The sequence below is a fragment of the Serinus canaria genome, chromosome 1A (genome assembly GCF_022539315.1).
Source record: "Serinus canaria isolate serCan28SL12 chromosome 1A, serCan2020, whole genome shotgun sequence".
NCBI lineage: Eukaryota > Metazoa > Chordata > Aves > Passeriformes > Fringillidae > Serinus > Serinus canaria.
The window spans coordinates 1,418,128-1,442,382 of NC_066314.1; the positions used below are offsets into that span (position 1 = coordinate 1,418,128).

At 53.6% G+C, this 24,255-nt stretch overlaps 1 protein-coding gene across 1 annotated transcript in view; it reads right to left on the reverse strand.

Moving 5' to 3' along the window:
- LOC108961174 (collagen alpha-1(VII) chain-like) overlaps positions 1–23,213 on the reverse strand; it is a 111,803-nt gene extending 88,590 nt beyond the window's left edge. Inside the window, 15 exon segments of the mRNA XM_050985402.1 lie at positions 362–511; positions 1,694–1,822; positions 4,418–4,576; positions 5,832–5,951; positions 6,114–6,260; positions 9,733–9,849; positions 10,554–10,709; positions 11,207–11,323; positions 13,371–13,500; positions 17,587–17,741; positions 18,648–18,821; positions 19,790–19,883; positions 20,527–20,689; positions 21,495–21,678; positions 23,144–23,213. Of these exon segments, the coding sequence (XP_050841359.1) occupies positions 362–511; positions 1,694–1,822; positions 4,418–4,576; positions 5,832–5,951; positions 6,114–6,260; positions 9,733–9,849; positions 10,554–10,709; positions 11,207–11,323; positions 13,371–13,500; positions 17,587–17,741; positions 18,648–18,821; positions 19,790–19,883; positions 20,527–20,689; positions 21,495–21,678; positions 23,144–23,213 (2,065 nt within the window).
- Between the last annotated feature and the right edge of the window lie 1,042 nt (positions 23,214–24,255).

Sequence of the window (24,255 nt, forward strand, 5' to 3'; positions counted from 1 at the left end):
AAAACCTCAAGAGTGAAGGCCGGTGAGTCACCCTGGGTGGTGCTTGCGGAGAGGCTCCTGCATTCCCCAGGTGCTTTTGGATAAATAACTCTGGGAATTGCCTTGATAAATCCAGGATTGTTCAACGTGCCAGAAGGACGTGTCCACAGCCAGGGGTGAGGGCTCCTCGTGCCTCCCCCATCCACAGGACATCCTGAGCTGGATCCACCAGGACCACGGAATCCAGCTCTTAAAGGGATGAACATGAGGACTGAACCCAAAACTGTGGCGTTTTCGTCACCAGGCTCTGACCAATCCCATACCCAGAATCAATCCAAGCTTTGCCTCCCACCCGAGGGAGGGTTTTCCCAGCAGGACTCACCTGTGAGGTGAGTCAGGATCACCTCGGGCCCCTCGCTCCTGCTGAACACAGCCCGGACGCTGACCCTGTACAGGGTGTTGGGCGCCAGGTGCTCAATGCGATGAGCCAACACTCTGCCGCCCAGGTACCGCGTCCTGGCCACCTGTTTTCCTGGAAAAGCAGGGATACTTCAGAGCCTGGAGCTCACTTCCTTCCTCCAAAGGAAATTACTGCATTGCCCAGAGCTCTGGGGATTATCCCCGTGAATAAAATCATGGAAACAAAGAGGAGGAAGGACCTCCAACAGGACCAAGCTTCGCAGCTGTGGGATTCTGGGAACCCAGGAAATGCCTCTGGCTGCCCTGGAGGACTCCAGCCCCTGTCTGGGGGGCTCAGAGACCCTGGCACACAGCCCAAGATCCCTGAGCCTTAGATTTAGCCCTTGGAAAAAACCATTACCAACCTTGTACGAAGATCTGCAAGCCACAAAATTTCAAGTAGAATGATATTGAATTTATCACAGGGTGAAAAATAGATTTTTTTGGGTTTTTAGAATGGGGGTTCAGAGGGCAAGATGGAGGGATCTGGGTGTGTCCAGCCCTTCTCCTTCTTCTTCTTCTTCTTGGCCTCCATCTTCTGGGTGATGGTGGCACTTCTGGGTTGGTTTAAGGCAGAAGCTCACTGTCTAACACAGTGATGGGATTGGGGAGTTATGGTAAATAATGCACAGGCAGTTTTTAGTATAAAGAGATAACACTGCCCCAGTCAGTCAGTGACCTGCTGGACAGACCTTGGCAGGACAGGAGAAAAAATTTTATAGATAAGAAACAATAAAAAACCTTGAGAGTAAGAAATGAAGAGCTCTGACTCCATCTTTGAGCACCGGGCTGGGAAAAGAGACTTTGTGACACATCTCAGGGTCACTCTGAGCAGCAGAGATCCCAAGATTGTCCTTTTTCCTTCTTCTTCTGGGTGATGTTGGCACTTTTGGATTGGTTTAGGCAGAAGCTCAGTGTCCAACACAGGTGATGGGATTGGGGAGTTATGGTAAATAATGCACAGGCAGTTTTTAGTATAAAAGATAACACTGCCCCAGTTAGTCAGTGACCTGCTGGACAGACCTTGGCTGGACAGGAGAAATAATTTTATAGATAAGAAACAATAAAAAATCTTGAGAGTGAGAACTGAAGAGCTCTGACTCCTTCTTCGACTGCCAGGCTGGGAAAAGAGACTTTGTGACACACCTGGGGGTCACTGTGAGCAGCAGAGAGTCTGAGATGGGATCTCTTTCCCACCCCCCAGGAGCAGGTCAGGAATTTGGGAAGGTGCCTGGAATGTCCTTTCCCTGCTCACCTTTTCCTGCTCCCACGGGGCTCCAGCTGAGTTTGAATTTGGTGGCTGCGGCTGTGGCACTCCAGGCCAAGGACAGGCTGGTGCTGGTGTGGGACGTCACCTTGAAGTTGGAGACAGATCCCAGAGGAGCTGCAGGATGGGGACAACATCAGGAGTGTCCTGATTCCTGCCCAAAGGCTCATCACTGATATGTTAATGAGTAAAAATGGCATTAAAGAGTTAAAAATGTCCTCTTTGTTTATACTTGGTGTCTCCTCATCCTCACCTGGAGAGACAGCACTCCTTGAGGTCACCAAGGAGCACGTTCTGCCCTAGATCCAATGGGAACAAGGCCAGGACAGGCCAGGGTGATGGGGACAACATCAGGAATGTCCTGATTCCTGCCCAAAGGCTCATCATTAATGAGTCAAAATGGTATATCAAAGAGTTAAAAATGGCCTCTTTGTTTATCCTTGGTGTCTCCCCATCCTCACCTGGGGAAACACCACTTTTTACTCCTCGAGGTCACCAAGGAGCACGTTCTGCCCTAGATCCAATGGGAACAAGGCCAGGCAGTTCAGGGATCCATGGATTCAGGAGATGCATATCCCAGTTCCCCAGCTGAAACGCCCACCCAGAGCTCTCACATATTCCCTGTTCTCTTCCCCACAAGGGTCAGACCACTTTCTCCATGTGGTATTCCCAGGTTTCCAGTCACCTGCTGCCACTTTGGAACCTTTTCCAAGAATCCCACCTCTGCTTTTGGTGCTGCCAGGGCAGCAGAAGTTGGAGAGACAGGGACAAGGTTTGTCCATCAACTTCCCCTATTTTACACAAAGGATTTGCCCCTGCTGCCTCTTGTCCAGGGAATCTGATCTCCCAGAAGGATCCCTTTGGAATTACGGAATTCTTTGAGGCAGGGGACAGCCCTTTTCACCAAGGAAAAAGGGCTGCACCAGGATGTTCCACCCTCTTCATCTTCCTGTGTTTTCCTACAGCAGATTTTACCCAATTTCCTGTTTTTCAGATTTTTTTTGGATGGATTCTAACAACGTTGAGGACTCGATATTGGTGTGAATTTTGGGATATTTGGAGCTCGGGGAGTGCAGATTGGGCACTTCACCACTGGGGAGCCACTCTGGATGAGGGAGAGCGGATTTAAACTGAGCCAGAGCAGGTGGAGGTGGGATTTTGGGAAGGAATTCCTGGCTGTGAGCGTGGCCAGGCCCTGGTACAGTTTTCCCAGAGCAGTTGTGGCTGCTCCATCCCTGGAAGTGTCCAAGGCCAGGTTGGATGGGGCTTGGAGCGAGCTGGGATAGTGGAAGGTGTTGGAACAAGATGGGCTCCCAACCTTTCCAACCCTTCCAATCCTTCCAACCCTTCCAACTTTTCCAAACCTTCCAAACCTTTTCAACCCTACCAACCTTTCCAACTCTTCCAAACCTTCAACCCTTCTAACCATTCCAGACCTTCCCACTCTTCCAACCCTTCTAAACTTTCCAACCCTTCCAACTTTTCCAACCCTTCCAAACCTTGAAACCCTTCCAACTCCTCCAACCATTCCAACTCTTCCAAGGCATTCCAATCCTTCCAACACTTCCAACTTTTCCAACCCTTCCAACCATTCCAAACCTTTTCAACCCTTCCAACCTTTCCAACCATTCCAAACCTTCCCACTGTTCAACCTTTCCAACCCTTCCAAACCTTGAAACCCTTCCAAACCTTCAAACCATTCCAATTCTTCAAATCCTCCCAACCCTTCCAAACTTTCCTAACCTTCCAACCCTTCCAACTCCTCCAAACCTTCCCACGCTTCCAACCATTCCAATCCTTCCAACCCTTCCAACCTTTCCAACCCTTCCAAACTTTCCAAACCTTTCAACCCTTCCAACTCCTCCAACTCTTCCAAACTTTCCAACCATTCCAACCATTCCAACCCTCCCAACCCTTCCAAACTTTCCAAAACTTCCAACCATTCCAATCCTTCCAACTTTTCCAATCCTTCCAACCCTTCCAACCCTTCCAAACCTTCCAACCCTTCCAAAACTTTCCAACTCTTCCAACCTCACCCTTCCAACCTTCCAACCTTTCCAAACTTCCACTTTCCAACCCTCCAACCCTTCCAACACCTTTGCCCACCCTTCCAACTTTCCAACCCCCTTCCAACCCTTCCAACCTTCCAACTTCCAAACCTTCCCACCCTTCCAACATTCCACCCTTCCAAACTTCCATCCTCCAACCCTTCCAAACTTCCAATTCTTCCAACCCTTCCAGTCCTTCCAACTTTTCCAACCCTTCCAGTCCTTCCAACTTTTCCAACCCTTCCAACTTTTCCAACCCTTCCAAACCTTCCAACTATTCCAAAACATTCCCACCCTTCCAAACATTCCCACCCTTCCAACCATTCCAATCCTCCCAACCCTTCCAAACTTTCCAAAACTTCCAACCATTCCAATCCTTCCAACTTTTCCAATCCTTCCAACCCTTCCAACCCTTCCAAGTCTTTCCAACTCTTCCAAACCCTCCAACCCTTCCAACTTTTCCAACCCTTCCAACTTTTCCAACCCTTCCAACTTTTCCAACCCTTCCAAACCTTCCCACCCCAACCAATCTGGGATCCTACAACTCTGAGCTCTTCCCAAGCCCGGCGCACAGGGACAGCCCCAGCCGGGCCCACAGGACCTCGAGCAGATACTCAGAGGTTCCGTCCCGTGGTGGCTCCTCCGCCCTCCCCGCCGCGCTCACCTGTCCTGGCCGAGGTGGAGACCCCGGGGCCCTGCCCGGAGCCGAAGAGCACGGACAGGGAAATGACGTACTCGGTGTCGGGGGCCAGGCTGCCGAGCTGGTGGCGCGTCACCGACCTGCCGAGGGACAGGTGACGGGGACGGTCCTTGCTGAGGAATTCTTTGGAAGAGAAAGGGGAACACAAGAGGAGAAAGAGGCTGGAGAGCAGCTCCATGGCATCCTGGGAAATCCTCCGTGTCCCCTCTGCTGGAGGACACCTGCTCTGGGACAATCCAGCAGGAATTTCCTCATGGAGCACACCTGCTCCAGGACAATCCAGCATTTCCTGATGGAGCACACCTGCTCTGGGACAATCCAGCAGGAATTTCCTCATGGAGCACACCAGCTCCAGGACAATCCAGCAGGAATTTCCCCATGGAGCACACCTGCTCTGGAATAATCCAGCAGGAATTTCCTCATGGAGCACACCTGCTCCGGAACAATCCAGCAGGAATTTCCCCATGGAGCACACCTGCTCCGGGACAATCCAGCAGGAATTTCCCCATGGAGCACACCTGCTCTGGGACAATCCAGCAGGAATTTCCCCATGGAGCACACCTGCTCTGGGACAATCCAGCAGGAATTTCCTCATGGAGCACACCTGCTCCACGACAATTCAGCAGGAATTTCCTCATGGAGCACACCTGCTCTGGGACAATCCAGCAGGAATTTCCCCATGGAGCACACCTGCTCTGGGACAATCCAGCAGAAATTTCCACATGGAGCACACCTGCTCTGGGACAATCCAGCAGGAATTTCCTCATGGAGCACACCTGCTCTGGGACAATCCAGCAGGAATTTCCTCGTGGAGCACACCTGCTCTGGGACAATCCAGCAGGAATTTCCTCATGGAGCACACCTGCTCTGGGACAATCCAGCAGGAATTCCCCCATGGAAAGGCATTGGAAGGGGCTGCCCATGGATGTTTGGAGTGCCCATCCCTGAAGGTGTCCAAGGAACACCTGGAGGTGGCACTTCCATCACAAGGAGGGGATTGGGCACAGCTTGCACTTGGAGGTCTTTTCCAGCCTCAGGGATGCTGGGATTCCATGCGTCCACCAGGGCAAGGGAGAGTTTTCCTGTGGTTATTAATTTTGGAATTTTAACACCTAAACGATCCAAACCAGCTGAGAGGAACCAAATCCAAACCATCTGACGTGCAGGGAGCACAGGAATCTGGGAATGCTCCATGGCTCCTTCCTGGGGACTCACTCTGTGTGGGGCTGGGGCCAGGTCGGTACCTCAGGGCCAGGAATAATCCCTGGCTTCAGTTCACGCTCTGGAATTGTTGGAGAGGCTGCTTGGAGCTGGTCCTGCCCTACTCCCACCCCTCCTGAGGTTCTCCCATTCCAGGGAAATCAGGGACAGATCTCACCTGGTGTCGGTCCCCAGGCCACCCGGTACCCGGTGGCTCCCGTGACTGAATCCCAGGACACCAGGAGGCTGTTGGTGGAAATCTCGCTCACTTTCAGCACCTGGACAGTGCTGGATGCCACTGCAGGAGAGAAGAGTTGCCCAGTTCCATCGAGGTCCCAACAGCTTCAAAGAGCTCCCCCAACCCAACAGTGCACAGAAGTGACAGAAGTGACACCAACTCTGTGCCAGCACCCCCCACGTCTGCATGGGCTGAGTGCCACCCCTGCTGCAGGACACTCACCCGTGGTGGCTTTGCCGGTCACCACCGGTCCCTCGATGTCCCCAAAGATGGGGTTGATGGTCACCGTGTGCTCCACGCCCGGCTCCAGCCCCTGGATCATGTAGAAGCTGTAGGAGCTGCCGAGAGTCACGTCCTGGATGCTGCCCTCTGTGAAGGAAATGGTGTCCCCTGGCTCAGCCCCTGTCCCCAGGGTCAGTTCACATCCCCTGGCTCAGCCCCTGTCCCCTGGCTCAGCTCACATCCCCTGGATCAGCCCCTGTCCCCTGTCCCCTGGCTCAGCCCCTGTTCCCTGGTTCAGCTCCTGTCCCCTGGCTCAGCCCCTGTCCCCTGGCTCAGCCCCTGTCCCCTGGCCCAGCTCACTTCTCCTGGCTCAGCCCCTGTCCCTGGCCCAGCCCCTGTCCCTGGCTCAGCCCCTGTCCCTGGCTCAGCCCCTGTCCCCTGGCTCAGCTCATGTCCCCTGGCTCAGCCCCTGTCCCCTGCCCCCTGCTCAGCCTCTGTCCCCTGGCTCAGCCCCTGGCCCAGCCCCTGTCCCCTGGCTCAGCTCACATCCCCTGGATCAGCCCCTGTCTCCTGGCCCAGCTCACATCCCCTGGCTCGGCCCCTGGCCCCTGGCCCAGCCCCTGTCCCCTGTCCCCTGTCCCCTGGCTCAGCCCCTGTCCCCTGGCCCAGCCCCTGGCCCAGCCCCTGTCCCCTGTCCCCTGGCTCAGCCCCTGTCCCCTGGCCCAGCCCCTGGCCCAGCCCCTGTCCCCTGTCCCCTGCTCAGCCCATGTCCCCTGCTCAGCCCATGTCCCCTGGCCCAGCCCCTGACCCCTGTCCCCTGCTCAGCCCATGTCCCCTGGCTCAGCCCCTCTTGCCTGGCTCAGCTCCTGTCTCCTGTTCCCTGGATCAGCCCCTGTCCCCCAGCTCAGCCCCTGTCCCTCATGCCCTGGCTCGGCCCACCCCACCCTGTGGCACACCGGGACCACCCCGGGTGGGTGCAGGTGCAATAATCCCCATCCACCCGGGAAGAGCTCAGGGATCACCGAGGCAACTCAGGGATTTGCAAAGCAAAGGGAATAAAGCAGGAAAACCCCAAACGGGACATGTTGGGGTCTGGGAGCGATCCCACAAACCCTGCCCAGCCCTGGGTGGCTCGGGGCTGGAGTCATCCTGCCTTCCCTGCAGGAACTGAAACCAGCCATGCCCCAAACCCAGCTTTAATGTCCTTGTTGTGGGCTAAACCCAGCTCAGCTAAACCTGCCCAGCAGGAGACGAGTTAAACCCGAATTCCTGCGGACCCACCCCGATCCCCAGCGGCTGGAAGGCGCAGGAATGTCGAGGAAAACCTCTAGGAGAGGGAAAATGCCTTTTCCAGTTCGGTCACTGGATGGTGCCACGTCCCCGTTTTCTGTTCCAGCAGCACCCGGAGCCCCATCCCCCTTTTCCCACCTGCTCTCCTCATCCCACACCTCCAGTTTGCGCTCAGCTAATCCCGGTTTTAAAAGTCAGAGGAGGAAAACCAAACCCCTCCCGTGCCTGGCACGGGCAGCAGGGTCGGGATCCCATCCCCACATCCCTAATCCCGGGATGGGGTGGGGTTTGGGGAGCGGACCCTGAGGGATTTAACACCCCTGGAATTGGGGTGAGCCGGTACCAGGCGCAAAAGCAGCTGGAATTTCGGGGTGGAGGCGCTGTGGTTGTGCCACTGTCCCCTCAGTGTCCCCACTCCCAGACCGAGCTCCGTTCCTAGCTGGGATATTGGGCACAGCCTGGGCAAACTGCTGAGTTTTGGGTTCTTTACAAAGCCATAAAAGCTGTTTTTATGCCTTCCCTGGGAAGGTTTTCCCCTCCCGGTGACCTTTGGAGCTGTTCCCACTCTAATCCCCGCCTTCCCTGGTGGGAGATGTCTCCTTCCACCATAACCAGGGGAGATGAGGGAGGGGAAAATGTGGTTTTTGTTCAAAGCCTGGGTGTCCTGCCACCCCTGAGCCCCAAAAACATCCATCCCCCAAGGCCAAAATCTCCCACCCAGCTGGAATTTCTCACTCCTGCTCCCCCTCCCATCGAAAATATCTTGGGGTTCAGGGCAGGGGGAAAGCTCCAGCTGCAAAGGTGGAGCTTTCAAACTCCCAAATTTGCCTGAAAATGGCAAAATTTCCTCCTTCTGGGGGAGGCAGCCTGGTTTTAGTGCTGCAGGGAGAAAAGCCATGAGCACAGGCACTTCCAGGCTGTCCCCCCCCAAAAATCACACACTCACTCGTGCCCTCGAAAAGGGGGACCCCAAACACTCAGGGCTGTGCAGCTCTGCAGGGTTTTCCCAGCTCCTCTCTGCTATTCCAAGGCTGCTCAAGGAATAATAATAATTCCATGGGACAAGGCTGGATATCCACCAGCCTGCTTCTCCCAGAGCCAAAGCAGGAATTTTTGCGTCCATGGCAGAGAAAACTCCACCGGTTACAGACTCCAAAAAATCCCAGTTCCCTCTGGAAAAAGATGGAATCCACCTAAATCCAAAGTGTATCCAACACCTTGGGAATCTCACAACTCCCACCTTTCCATGCCCTGATACACACACAAGCCCTGTCTGTACCTGCTGATGCCCAGGTGAGCCTGAATCCCACCCCATCCCTACCTGCTGATGTCCAGGTGAGCCTGAATCCCACCCCCTCCCTACCTGTTGATGTCCAGGTGAGCCTGAATCCCACCCCCTCCCTACCTGCTGATGCCCAGGTGAGCCTGAATCCCACCCCATCCCTACCTGCTGATGTCCAGGTGAGCCTGAATCCCACCCCATCCATACCTGCTGATGTCCAGGTGAGCCTGGATCCCACCCAATCCCTACCTGCTGATGCCCAGGTGAGCCTGAATCCAACCCCATCCATACCTGCTGATGTCCAGGTGAGCCTGAATCCCACCCCATCCCTACCTGCTGATGTCCAGGTGAGCCTTGATCCCATGCCATCCCTACCTGCTGATGCCCAGGTGAGCCTGAATCCCACCCTGTCCATACCTGCTGATGCCCAGGTGAGCCTGAATCCCACCCCATCCATACCTGCTGATGCCCAGGTGAGCCTGAATCCCACCCTGTCTCTCCCTGCTGATGCCCAGGTGAGCCTGAATCCCACCCCATCCCTACCTGCTGATGCCCAGGTGAGCCTGGATCCCACCCCCTCCATACCTGCTGATGTCCAGGAGAGCCTGAATCCCACCCCATCCATACCTGCTGATGTCCAGGTGAGCCTGAATCCCACCCCCTCCATACCTGCTGATGTCCAGGAGAGCCTGAATCCCACCCCATCCCTACCTGCTGATGTCCAGGTGAGCCTGAATCCCACCCCCTCCATACCTGCCGATGTCCAGGAGAGCCTGAATCCCACCCCATCCATACCTGCTGATGTCCTGGTGAGCCTGAATCCCACCCCATCCCTACCTGCTGATGCCCAGGTGAGCCTGAATCCCACCCCATCCCTACCTGCTGATGCCCAGGTGAGCCTGGATCCCACCCCATCCATGTCTGCTGATGTCCTGGTGAGCCTGAATCCCACCCCATCCCTACCTGCTGATGTCCAGGTGAGCCTGAATCCCACCCCATCCATACCTGCTGATGTCCAGGTGAGCCTGAATCCCACCCCATCCCTACCTGCTGATGTCCAGGTGAGCCTGTATCCCGTTGCTCCCCGGACCGGGCTCCACCTGGCCTGGAGCGTGTCCGTGGTCTCGTTCTGCAGCAGGAGGTTCTCCACGGGCAGGAGCTTCACTGGAAGGAGGAAGGGAAGGAAATTTCAGAGCATCCATCGGGAGTGGAGGGGTTGGCTGGCTCTCCAGGAATGTTCCTCCAGCTCACCTGGGTGAAGGGAACACCTGAAAGGAGGTGGCCAGGTGGGACTGGGCTCTGCTCCCATGGAATGAGGGACAGGACGAGAGGGAACGGCCTCAAGCTGTGCCAGGGGAGGTTTAGGATGGATTTTGGGAAAAACCTCTGGATGGAAAGGGTGGTCAGGCACTGGAAGAGCTGCCCAGGGCCGTGGGGGAGTCACATCCTTGCAGGGATTTCAAAGCCACGTGGATGTGGCACTTGGGGACACGGCAGTGCTGGGGACAGCTGGATTCAGGGATTTTCCAGCCTTAATCATTCCATGAGAGGGATTTCCAGGAGCTCCTGCCCAGGGGCTGAAGGCTCCTCATAAACCAGAGCCAGAACATTCCAACCTGTCCCTGTCCCCTGTCCCCTCTCCGGGACCAAACAACTTTGTCAAGCGAGGGTGCAAAACAGGAGGGAAAAGGATCTCCCACATTCCCCCAGACTTTAGGATGGTACTGAGGACATCCACATCCACGAGGGAAGAGTTAGGATGGAATTGGGAAGGTCCTGGTGCAGCAGCTCCGAGCTGGGGACAGGACAGCTGGGGACAAAAGGGACCAGGCACTGGGGGGGGACAACAGGGAGCAGCCAGCTCTTACGTGTCCTGCCCAGAGCGGCCACGGGCTGGCTCGGGCCCTCGGGATACACGGCGTAGATGCTGATGCTGTATTCCCTGTCCTCCTGCAAGTTTTCCAGCAGGTGGGAAGAGACATCGCCCCGCAGGATCTGCTCCAGGGTCACCCCGGGCTTGTTGGCTGCAAAATCAGGGAGAAAAGGGGTGGTGGAGGCTTCCCAAGAGGTCAAATCCCACAGGGAGGTCTTCCCACCACGGAGATGGCGTGGTTGGAGTCTCCCAATCCGCGTGGTGTGGCTTGGAATTCTGGCTGGGCTGTGCCAGCTCTCAGATCCCACGGAGGGGAGTGGGAGGCATCCTGAACTCATCCCAAATTCCCACCAGAGCAGGCACTTGAGAGGGAAAAACATCTGGATGTGCCAGGGCAAACACAGCATCATCCTCAGCTTGTTCTTCCAAGGAGAAGTCCTTCCAAGGCCTCTCCTCTATCCTGGAAGAACCAAACAATATTTGGGAAAGTCTATCCCAACTCTTTCCAGAGTCATTCCAGGAGCTCACAGCACCTTCCCTGTCCTTGGATCGCCGCTCCTTTTAAAGCACAAACCAATGGAAAATAGGAAAAATAAATTAAAAATGGATTTAAATCAACAAAATTAATTAAAAATTAATGAACCTCACCCCTGGGGATGTAGATCTTGTAGCCCTCCAGCTTGCCCAGGGGAGGTGTCCAAGCCACCTTCAGGCTGAAAAGTCCTTCTTCTATCACACGGAAATTGGTGACTGGAGGCACAGGAGCTTTGGGGACGCAGAAATGGAGGTGGAAGTGCAGGAAGGATGGAAAAGATCCTTGGAAAATCTTTTGTCTTCAGAGGGACACAGAAATAGGGCAGAAATGGAGGTGGAAGTGCTGGAAGGATGGAAAGATCCTTGGAAAATCTTTTGTCTTCAGAGGGACACAGAAATAGGGCAGAAATGGAGGTGGAAGTGCTGGAATGATGGAAAAGATCCTTGGAAAATCTTTTGTCTTCAGGCACAGAGGGACACAGAAATAGGGCAGAAATGGAGGTGGAAGTGCTGGAAGGATGGAAAGATCCTTGGAAAATCTTTTGTCTTCAGGCACAGAGAGGCACAGAAATAGGGCAGAAATGGAGGTGGAAGTGCTGGAATGATGGAAAAGATCCTTGGAAAATCTTTTGTCCTCAGGCACAGAGAGGCACAAAAATAGGGCAGAAATGGAGGTGGAAGTGCTGGAATGATGGAAAAGATCCTTGGAAAATCTTTTGTCTTCAGAGGGACACAGAAATAGGGCAGAAATGGAGGTGGAAGTGCTGGAATGATGGAAAAGATCCTTGGAAAATCTTTTGTCCTCAGGCACAGAGAGGCACAAAGAGGAGAAGCACCAACTCTGATTCCTTAAAACCAACGGTCTCCCTCCTACCAACCCTTTTCCCTCTTGAAAATAGGGACAGAACGTCCCAGGGCAGAAAGTTTGGGAGTTTTCTCTGGGAATGGTGCTGGGATCTGAAATATCCTCTCACAAGCAGAGGAAATCTACCCCGGGCAGGTGAAACTCTGCGGTTCTTGCAGACTGAGCAGGAATCAAAGCCACGAATCAAAGCCTGCTTTGCTCCCACGGCCACAATTCCAAGGGAGAGGAGCCTGTTTGGATCCAGCCAGCCATGGCAGGCGGATTTATGGCTCCTGCCTCGGGCTTCGTGTTGGGGATAATAAGAGGAGAGATCAAATGGCTTCATTTCCACCCACAAAGACACTCCGTCTTCTCCCTGGCAAGTACAGATGAGCCAGACCTCACTGAGGAGCTTTATTTATTCATCCTGTCAGGGACCTCCCCTCTGAAGAAGACAAACAATTCCGGACGTGGCAGGGGGTGCGGGGAGGGAACAAAAGGCAGGGAAGAAAGGAATAATTCTGTACAGAACCCCTCTGGCTAGGCAGGATTGGAGCTTCAGCCAGGGAGCAGAGTGGGATTTGTGAGTCCCTTAAGCTGTGACAATCCCTAAAAGCAGAGGGGGTGAAAGTCCAGGCCCACTTTCAAACATTCTCCTGGCATATCCCTCCTTGGGAATGGAGATTCCTGCTTTGGGTGGGGACACCCCTCAAAGTCAGCCCTTGAGGGCCAGCAGAAGAGATCTGCCCCTGGACACTGATCTGGGTGAGTGACATCAATCTCTGCTTCAATAATTGGGGCTTTTTGGGCTAATTTCATTACAATTACTTTGATATAATGACTTCAATTTAATTACTATAGTGTAATTACTTTGATGAAGTGCACCGCTCTGTCCTGTCCTGGTAGTTCTAGCTTCTCTGCCGTGCAGTAAATAATTCTAATTAAGATCTTTTCATCTACTCATTTATCATAGGAAATCATTAATTTTAATATAAATTTTATATAATATAAATAAACCTGGTTTGCCATCTTAAATCCTTGGACAAAGGTTGACCATACCTTTATAATTCCTTGGATTTAATCTGTTGGCAGTCTGGGGTTGGGATTGGATCCAGCCCCATCCAGACTCCTTTTGGAGGAGTTTGGAAAGGCAAGAAGCTTCCTGCACTTCAGGACTCAACAGGAGCTTCTCTAGTAAACTTTGAAGCTCCAAACCCATGCCACCATCCATCCATCCATCCATCCATCCATCCATCCATCCATCCATCCATCCATCCATCCATCCATCCATCCATCCATCCATCCATCCATCCATCCATCCATCCATCCATCCATCCCTCCATCCCTCCATCCCTCCATCCCTCCATCCCTCCATCCCTCCCCTCCAGCTCGGGGTTGGCTGTTTTCCGCAGGGCTGGCCCAGGGGACTCTCACCTGTTTTCCCTTTGGTGGCTGCCGGCTCCCCGAGGGCCCCTCCGTAGCTGGCCCTCACCGTCAGCACGTATTTGGTGCTGGGCTTCAGGTCTGTCACCAGCACGGTGGTTGTGTCCCCATCCACCTCCACCTGCCACACAGGGGGACAAGGGACACCGGTGTCACACCCCCAGCAGGACATCAGGCCGCCTTCCACACCTGCTCAAGGTGACTTCCACGAGCAGGGGCCTCCTGAAACCCTCACCCAGGTGTTGTGATCCTCAAATTGTGGAACAACCCAGGAAATGAAACAGGGAGAGTGCGTTAAGGGTAAAGGTGATCTCAAATTCCTTCGAAGAAAATGAAGGGAAAACAACCAGGAAAGTTCCTTTTCAGCTCAGAGAAGGAATTTTTGATGTAACCCGAGGGCAGGAGATGGAAACAGAACTTTAGGATCTCATAATAACAGGGAAAACACAGAAGCTGCCAAGGCGGATCATTCCAGTTAAATACAATTTTAATAATTAATACAATTAATAACCTCCACCTCAATAATTTAGGCTTTCATAGCTTTGTTCTATTGTTAGGAATCAAAGCTTTTAGGGCAAGGATCTTCTACCCTTCAGGGTTGCTCCCAAACTTTGTGCAGGGTGGGATGAGCTGGAGCACACGGCAGCATCCCTCACATGAGGACACGGAAAATCCCAAAACCCCCGGAGATGTCACCAGAACAAAGCAGGAGCAGGAGAGCAGGAGAGGCTGGATGGGATGGAGTGGTGGCATCAGAAAGATAAGGAAAGGATTGGATATTGGGAAGGTTGGGGGCCAGCTCCTAACCAAGCATGACCCCCCCAACATTGGGAGCTGAAACAGCACTGGGAATCGTAACTGGTGGATCCCATGGTGGATCCACAGCTTCACACAATCCTCAGGAATTCCTGCCAATCCTGCTGTGCTCAGGATGGCTGAGGGACATGGTGTCACCCCCTAACCAGGCTGTGCCCTCAGCACAGGATGAACCCCCAACTTTGGGAACTAAAACCCAACAATGGGAACTGAAACTGGTGGATCCCATGGTGGATCTACAGCTTCACACAATCCTCAGGAATTCCTGCCAATCCTGCTGTGCCCGGGATGGCTGAGGGACATGGTGTCACCCCCTAACCAGGCTGTGCCCTCAACATGGGATGAACCCCCAACTTTGGGAACTGAAACTGGTGGATCCCATGGTGGATCCACACCCATGGTGGATCCACACCTTCACTTCAACCCTCAGGAATTTCTGCCAATTCCATTGTGACCAGAATACCTGAGGGACATGGTGCCACCTCCTAACCAGGCTGTGGCATCAACATGGGGTGACCCCACAACATTGGGAAAGGAAACCCAACATTGGGAACTGAGCCCCAACATTGGGAACTGAGCCCCAACACTGAGAACTGAAACTGGCAGATCCCATGGTGGATCTACAGCTTCACTTCAACCCTCAGGAATTCCTGCCCATCCCGCTGTCACCAGGACAGCTGTGGGACATGGCACCACCTCCTAACTGGGCTGTGCCCTCAACATGGGATGAACACCAACTTTGGGAACTAAAACCCAACACTGGGACTGAAACTGCTGGATCCCATGGTGGATCTGCACCCATAGTGGATTCACACCTTCACTTCAACCCTCAGGAATTCCAATCCCGCTGTGCCCAGGATGGCTGAGGGACATGGTGCCACCTCCTAACCAGGCTGTGCCCTCAGCACGGGATGAACCCCCAACTTTGGGAACTAAACCCCAACACTGGGACCAAAACTGGCGGATCCCATGGTGGATCTTCACCTTCACTTCAACCCTCAGGAATTCCCGCCAATCCTGCTGTGCTCAGGATGGCTGAGGGACGTGGTGTCACCTCCTAACCAGGCTGTGCCCTCAGCACAGGATGAACCCCCAAATTTGGGAACTGAAACTGGTGGATCCCATGGTGGATTCCATACCCATGGTGGATCTACATCCATGGTGGATCTACAGCTTCACACAATCCTCAGGAATTCCCACCAATCCTGCTGTGCCTGGGATGGCTGAGGGACATGGTGTCACCCCCTAACCAGGCTGTGCCCTCAACATGGGATGAATCCCCAACTTTGGGAAAGGAAACTGGTGGATCCCATGGTGGATCCACACCCATGGTGGATCCACACCTTCACTTCAACCCTCAGGAATTTCTGCCAATTCCATTGTGACCAGAATACCTGAGGGACATGGTGCCACCTCCTAACCAGGCTGTGGCATCAACATGGAGTGACCCCACAACATTGGGAAAGGAAACCCAACATTGGGAACTGATCCCCAACACTGAGAACTGAAACTGGCAGATCCCATGGTGGATCTACAGCTTCACTTCAACCCTCAGGAATTCCTGCCCATCCCGCTGTCACCAGGACAGCTGTGGGACATGGCACCACCTCCTAACCAGCCTGTGCCCTCAACATGGGATGAACACCAACTTTGGGAACTAAAACCAAACACTGGGACTGAAACTGCTGGATCCCATGGTGGATCTGCACCCATAGTGGATTCACACCTTCACTTCAACCCTCAGGAATTCCTGCCAATCCCGCTGTGCTCAGGATGGCTGAGGGACGTGGTGTCACCTCCTAACCAGGCTGTGCCCTCAGCACAGGATGAACCCCCAAATTTGGGAACTGAAACTGGTGGATCCCATGGTGGATTCCACACCCATGGTGGATCTACAGCTTCACTTCAACCCTCAGGAATTCCAATCCCGCTGTGCCCAGGATGGCTGAGGGACATGGTGCCACCTCCTAACCAGCCTGTGCCCTCAACATGGGATGAACCCCCAACTTTGGGAACTAAACCCCAACACTGGGACCAAAACTGGCGGATCCCATGGTGGATCTGCACCCATAGTGGATTCACACCTTCACTTCAACCCTCAGGAATTCCTGCCAATCCCGCTGTGCTCAGGATGGCTGAGGGACGTGGTGTCACCTCCTAACCAGGCTGTGCCCTCAGCACAGGATGAACCCCCAACTTTGGGAACTAAAACTGGTGGATCCCATGGTGGATTCCATACCCATGGTGGATCTACATCCATGGTGGATCTACAGCTTCACACAATCCTCAGGAATTCCCACCAATCCTGCTGTGCCTGGGATGGCTGAGGGACATGGTGTCACCCCCTAACCAGGCTGTGCCCTCAACATGGGATGAATCCCCAACTTTGGGAAAGGAAACTGGTGGATCCCATGGTGGATCCACACCCATGGTGGATCCACACCTTCACTTCAACCCTCAGGAATTTCTGCCAATTCCATTGTGACCAGAATACCTGAGGGACATGGTGCCACCTCCTAACCAGGCTGTGGCATCAACATGGAGTGACCCCACAACATTGGGAAAGGAAACCCAACATTGGGAACTGAGCCCCAACATTGGGAACTGATCCCCAACACTGAGAACTGAAACTGGCAGATCCCATGGTGGATCTACAGCTTCACTTCAACCCTCAGGAATTCCTGCCCATCCCGCTGTCACCAGGACAGCTGTGGGACATGGCACCACCTCCTAACCAGCCTGTGCCCTCAACATGGGATGAACACCAAACTTTGGGAACTAAAACCCAACAATGGGAACTGAAACTGGTGGTCCCATGGTGGATCCACAGCCATGGTGGATCCATACCTTCACTTCAACCCTCAGGAATTCCTGCCAATCCTGCTGTGCCCAGGATGGCTGAGGGACATGGTGTCACCTCCTATCCAGGCTGTGCCCTCAACACGGGATGAACCCCCAAATTTGGGAACTGAAACTGGTGGATCCCATGGTGGATTCCATACCCATGGTGGATCTACATCCATGGTGGATCTACAGCTTCACACAATCCTCAGGAATTCCCACCAATCCTGCTGTGCCTGGGATGGCTGAGGGACGTGGTGTCACCCCCTAACCAGGCTGTGCCCTCAACATGGGATGAACCTCCAACTTTGGGAAAGGAAACTGGTGGATCCCATGGTGGATCCACACCCATGGTGGATCCACACCTTCACTTCAACCCTCAGGAATTTCTGCCAATTCCATTGTGACCAGAATACCTGAAGGACATGGTGCCACCTCCTAACCAGGCTGTGCCCACAAAAGAGGATGACCTCCCAACATTGGGAACTGAACCCCAACGCTGGGAACTGAACCCCAACTGGTGCCCTGTAAAATGAGACCATGCCCCTACCTGCCGCTGGTGCTCCGGCTGCCCCGGTGGCAGCGAGGGGTGGACATGGACATGGTACCCTGTCACCCTGCCCGTGGCTGCCACCCACGAGAGCCTCAGGGAGCTGTGGCTGGGCTCGCTGACACGCAGCTCCCGAGGGCCCAGGATCTGCTCAGCTGCAAAAACACAAAGGAAGGAGTTTGGATCGGATTCCACCACGTGATGTTCATGGACGGAGTCAACACATCCCACACAGAGAAAGCCATGGGTGTCACTCAGGTTGGGAGCACAGGGACACCTGGGATCTGCTTCCAGACAGGAGATGCTCCAGCAGGAATATTTTTGGGCCAGTTTGGTTCTGGTTACGCTTCCCCAGTGAACGTCTGGTTAATGCACGGGGCAGCAGCTCCTCCCTGCCCTTCGCCTTCCCAGCACTGGAGAAACCTGCCAGGGAGCCTGGACTCTCCACGGAATGTCACAGGAAGCCTGGATTTCCCATGGAATGTCACAGGGAGAACCTGAAGTGCTGCGGAACCACAGAAGAAGCAAAAAAAAAAAAAACCAAAACAAAAAAAACCCCAACCCTTTAAAGTCTCAGGTGAAGTTCTCTGCATTTCTACCCCAAGCTTTGAACTCAGCTTCTCAAGAAGGGGCAGGAATTCAGTGCCATCACCTCTGGATTCACTGCAGTGTCAGGATCTCTCTGGAGACCTCTCTGGAGACCTCAGCAGGGAATGGAGTTCTTCCCCAGACCCCGACCTCTGCTGCCAGAATTCCCTGTGCCAATCCCACCACGAAATACCCCAAGGAGCAGAAATGCTGCTCCATCCCCTTGCTGCTCCTTTTGTTTGATCCAGCATCAAAATTCCCGGGATCTAATATCCCTAAAAAAACCATGGAGAGGCAGCCACAAGGAAAACACCCAGGACCACTGTCCCAAAGCAGGAGCTGGTTGCTCCTCTGGGATCACCCAGCCCCTCCAGCTCCCTCAGAGGGACGTGGGGAGTTCATCCCCATGGAAGCACATCCAGAGGCTGGTTTGAGCAGATGGGAAGCAGGATCAAGGGAGAACCTGGACACACCTTGCACCCTCTGCTTGACGGGACGTGGTGGCTCCGAGGCGGTGAAGCAGAGCCGCCGAGAGAGTTTGGGAGCCACATCTGGGAGCAGCTGGAAATCTTCCACGTAAAGCACGTGCTCCGCAGTGGGATCTGAAGCAATCCTGCCCAACTCCTTCTTGTCAGCATCCTTAATCCCTAGGGGAGGGAAAGAGCAGGAAAAGAGGACATCAAACACCACCCATGAGGCTGGGCAGGCTTTGAATTTGAGTGTGACGCCAATTTTGGGTTGTGCTGCCAAGGAAAAGGAGGGAACCAGGAATGGAGTCTCAAGCTGGATGGGGGAAGCAGAGGAAGTCCCTTCCACCAGGGAAAAGAGGTCAGGATTTCTCCAGAGGCGTCACAGAGATTGTCTCAGGGCTGGTAATGGGCTGAGAGGTGGAAAGAGAAGGAACAGGGCAGGATGTCCTTCCCATTGGGTACAGAGACATTCCTGTGCCGAGCAGACAACGGGATTTTGGGAAGCTGTTTGAGAATTCCAGGGTGTTCCTGTGGTTGAACCAAAAAAAGGGGAAAAAGTCCACCCCACAAACCAATCCTTCCTCAATTCTCACCTCACCTCGGTTCAAATCGACCTGGTTGCTCTTTGGATCGAAACCCCACCACCATTCCTGTCATTCCCTGAGATATTTGGGGAAGGGAAGGATTTGCCTGGTGGAATTTCACTCTTGGGGATGGGGGGAGCAGTGGAACCTTTCCTCACTCATGGAATTATTCTGAGGGACATTTCTGAGTCAATCTCTGAGTCCTGTTAAGAGAGAACTTCAGAAGCAAAAGCATTTTCAATTGTTTGTTTTGTTTTTTTTTTCCTAAATGTCACATCAAAACATTTTGACTTTTATGGAACCACTTGCTGAACCCCTTCTGAATTCCCCAGAGGCTTTGACAGACACAAACCCACAGATTCTCACTGAATGAACCAGTTATTGACAACAACAACAAAAATATCCAAGGACACAACAATTTTCCTGGACTTGCAGTGGTTTCCAAAGGCTGGGCCTGGGGATGGGAGCGGTTTTTTAGGAAGAGGGTGCTGGGAATCAGGAGCATTCCCCAGGGAGAAGAACGAGGGTTGGTCTCACAGAGGTGTCGGTGGCCACACGTACCCACAGCAAACACTGTCACCCCCCCATCCTGCAGGATCCGGGCTCCCTCTTCCACGGAATCGCTGGATTTCCCATCCGTGATCAGAACCACCACCTGCAAGGGTTGGGATAACAGCCAGGGAAGAAACGGGCTCAGCATCAGGAGGTCACGGTGGGAGCTGCGGGGTTTCGCATCCCTGAAATCCCTCTCTTGGAACTGAATCCTTCAAAAACCCAACATCTCTGAGGAATCTCCCATGGAATCACTGCCAGAGCTGCTCCTCCGAGGGGCTTCTCTGCAGGGCCCTCCTGCCCTTGTGTCTCATCCCTGCTCCAGGAGGAAATTCCTGCCAGCACAGGGAGAGGATTCATCCCTACAAGTTCTCAGGTGCAGCTCTCAAAGGAGGACCAGGTTTGGACTGGATGCTAGGAGAGAATTCTTCCCTGTGGAGAGGGACAACTCGCAAGATCATGGAGTGATGGGACAAAGTGGGAATGGCTTCCCCCTGCCAGAGGGCAGGGATGGATGGGATGTTGGGAAGGAATTCCCAGAGAAGCTGTGGCTGTCCCTGGATCCCTGGAAGTGTCTGAGGCCAGGTTGGACGGGGTTTGGAGCAGCCTGGGATGGTGGGAGGTGTCCCTGCCCATGGCAGAGGGGTGGCACAGGATGGGTTTTGAATTTCCTACTGACCCAAACCATTCCAGGATTCTGGAATGACCCAGCTGCTCCCTGGACACCACCTCAGGAGCTCACCCACCTTTGCTGCTGCCTCCTGTCTCAGGGTGTCCTGTTGGGCCAAGGCCTCAGCTGCAAAAGCCAGGGCTGAGCCAGTTTGGAGGCTGCTGCCTTTGAAGGAGAGATCCTGAACTGCTTCCAGCTTTTCTCTGATGGTCACGTAATCCGTGAGCTCCACACTCATCCTGGGAATGAGAGATGGGCAATGAAGAGCAAGGGGGGCACTGAAAATGGCCATAACCAGCAATAACCTTGACATCAATTTTTTTTTTCCAGTTGCCCAGAGAAGCTCTGGCTGCCCCTGGATCCCTGGAAGTGTCCAAGCCAGGCTGGATGGGGCTTGGATTAGCCTGGGATAGGGGAAGGTGTCCCTGCCCATGAAAGCTGGAATGAAATGGTCTTTAAGGTCCCTTCCCACCCCAACCATTCCATGGATTTAACTCATGCCAAAAGTTCTCCTCACAGGGGTCAGAGGAGGGCAGGGAACGAGCCCAGACCGTGGTACCACAACCCAGGATCTAAAACTTGGAATTTGAGTGTTAACCCCATCCTTGCTGCTCTGAACTGGGAATTTGAGTGTTAACCCCATCCTTCCTGCCCTGAACTGGGAATTTGAGTGTTAACCCCATCCTTCCAGCCCTGAACTGGGAATTTGAGTTTTAACCCCATCCTTCCAGCCCTGATCTGGGAATTTGAGTGTTAACCCCATCCTTCATTCCCTGAACTGGGAATTTGAGTTTTAACCCCATCCTTCCTGCCCTGAACTGGGAATTTGAGTTTTAACCCTATCCTTCCTGCCCTGGACTCAGAATCTGAGTGTTAACCCCATCCTTCCTGCCCTGAGAGAATTCCCTGTGTCCAAGCACCTCTGGATGCCTCTGCTGAGGCCTCAGCTCCTGCTCAGAGGCTCCCCAGAGCTGCAGGCGCTCCTCACCCATGAGCTGGATTCCAGGGATGCAGGAGTGGCTGGAGGAGGAGGCTCAGACCCACCTTGGTGTCTCCCCAAACAGAGCCAGGCCCAGCTGGACTCCTCCTCTTCCCATCCCCGCGCTCTGGAAGGATCTGGCCACGCTCCCGATGAAATCCTGGAGCAGCCGGGAGCTCTCCTTCCCCGCGCTTCCCTCCGAGTGCCCCACGAGGAACAGCACCTTGGCCACCTCTGCTGTCCTGCAGGCTGGGGGACAAGAGGGACAGGGGGGCTCATGAGGGACACCCCCCAGAGCCACCTGAATTCCCAGGACACACAAGGGAAGGAGATGCAGAGACCACGTTCAGGTGCTTCCCAGGGTGTTGTGCTCTCCTTAGTTCTCCTTAATTCCCTCCTAATTCCATCCAATCCTAATTTCTCTGACCCAGGAGAAGCTTCTCATCCAAAGATGGGCCCCATCCTGGGAAGTGTCCAAGGCCAGGATGACCCGGGACACAGGAATGTCCCCGTCCATGGCAGAGCTTCCTCCATCCATCCTGATGTTTGAGAGTCTTCCTCACCCCGCCTCATTTGCATCCAGGGATAATGAGGAGGAAAACAACAAATAAGGGATTCCAAAGGGTGGGACGGTGCCCTTTTCCCTATAAATGTGACAATCCCAGCTCATTCTGGGGGCTTTCCTTTTTCCCCAAAACCTCGGAATTCCTGCTTGGATCAGGCACCTGGAGCTGTCATGGGGAAATGTGGGGATGTTAAAGACATTTGGATTGGTACCTTCTGGAGGAAATCCCACCCTGGACAGCTCTATCAATCACAGGGGGATGGGAGTTGGAATTTTCCAGGCACCTCCAGAACCATCCCGTTCCATCCATCAGGGATTTGCCAGAGACATCTCCAGAGGTTGATTTATTGCCCCGCTCCCAGCCCGGAATTAAGCAGCACCAGAGTTGAGGTTCTTGGTTAATTGATGGACAGCAGCTCCATCAAGGTAATTTCCGGGATGATGCTGAAGATTCCGTTAACTTCTTGTTGAATTTAACGGATTTGGATGGATCTGCACCTCCAGACCTGGCGGTTGTTGGAAAAAGGAGGATCCCACCCAGCCTGGGACAATCCTGGGAGCTCTGGATTTTCCCTTGAGGATGGTCCCAAGGATCTCCCCCCCACCAAGACCAAAAAATACATCCATGAGGCTCTTCCCTGGAATTCCAATTGCATTTTGGATCCAGCCCCTCATTCCCAAAGCCCTTTGTGGGCTTGCATGGAGCTGGGGAGGTGAATCCTTGGGCCCTCCCCACTCCCTAAAGAACAGGAGAAGGATTCAAGGCTTCCTTGAGGATTTTCCTCTCCCATCTCCTGTGGGGTGGCTGGAACCAGCTCTTGGAATTCCGAGGGGATTTGTTTTCCCTTTCTCCCCACTTTCCCCTGGAGCAGGAGCTGGAGCAGAGGCAGGGCACTGGGCAGAGCCCTGATTTTTCCATGAATCCCAGAGCAGGAATTCAGGCCCTGAATTCCTTTGGAGGTGCTCTGTTATCCACACGATCCCAACCCAAGAGGATCCCGAGCAGGAATTAAAGGCACCACAGCCCCACCCTGACAGATCCACGAGTGGATCCGGGAAAATCTGCTCGGAAAAGGGATTTTCCTCCCCGAAATGTCCCAGGTGCCGCACCCGTGGTGACCCAGGTGTCCCTTGTCCCTTGTCACTCACCTTCATGAGCAGCTCCGGCTTGGAAGGGCCCCGTGGCCACCGCCAGGACCAGGATCTGGGCACACAACATTTCCCTTGGGAAGCAGCTCCTGGGAATTCCTGGAAGCCAGCACAGAGCCTGGAGAGCCCCTCACCTGCGGAGGGAAAGAGGTTGGAGCTGGGGCCACCTGAGGGTGACGCTCCCACCCACCCTCAGTGCCAGGAGAAGCTTTTCTCCAGCTGGAAAAGCTCCTCCAGATTGGAAAACTGGGATTGAAATCCATAAATCCTGGGATTGAAATCCATAAATCCCGGAATTCCTTCATTTCTTCGCTAATGCTGAGAGTTCAGCTTTGCCCCTCCCCTTTCCCAACATCCACCTGAGGTAACGAGGCCCAGATGGGAATATTGGTGGTGGGATAAAAACAGGAGAAACTTCCCACTTTGATTAATCCAGGAGAAAAAGCCTGGAAAATCAGGAATCAGCTGCATCCAACCCTGATCTCCAGGATGAACTTCCTTGAGGATCCAGCCCACCATGGCAGAGGAGTCTGGAATTTTTGGTATTGCTGGTGGTTTAGACTCCCAAGAATTCCTGCAGAATTCCCCCTCTGGAAAACAGGGAATTCTCCCTGTGGAGAGAAGTGGCGTTGCCAAAGGGAATTTTTATTCTTTTTTTAATGATCAATCAAAAGTTCTTTTCCTGCTCTGAGCCTCACCTGTTCCTAGGGAAGTGTGGACAACTTCCAAGGTGGAAATTATGGATTTGGGGGTGGGGGGGGAACTCTCAATGGCTTCATCCAGCTTTTCCAGGGATTTCATTCCAATTAACGCCAGGAATTAATGAGAACGAGGAGTCCCTCTAAGATTCCTGTGCCAAGGAATGTTCCAGGAGTTTGGGATGGAGGATTTCAGCTCGGAAGCATCCAGGGGAAAAGCAGGAAAACCCCTGGTGAGTCCTGGCAATGACATCCAGACCCTCCTGGTTTTTTTCCTGCTCCACAGTGACTCCCTGCAAATCAGATTTTCACATGGAAAACACCTTTTAAAAGCCAAATTTAGAGGATTTTCCGAGCAGAAAATTCCAGCTGGGTGTTTCTTGGGAAGATCATCTCCAGGCAGAACCTTCCTCC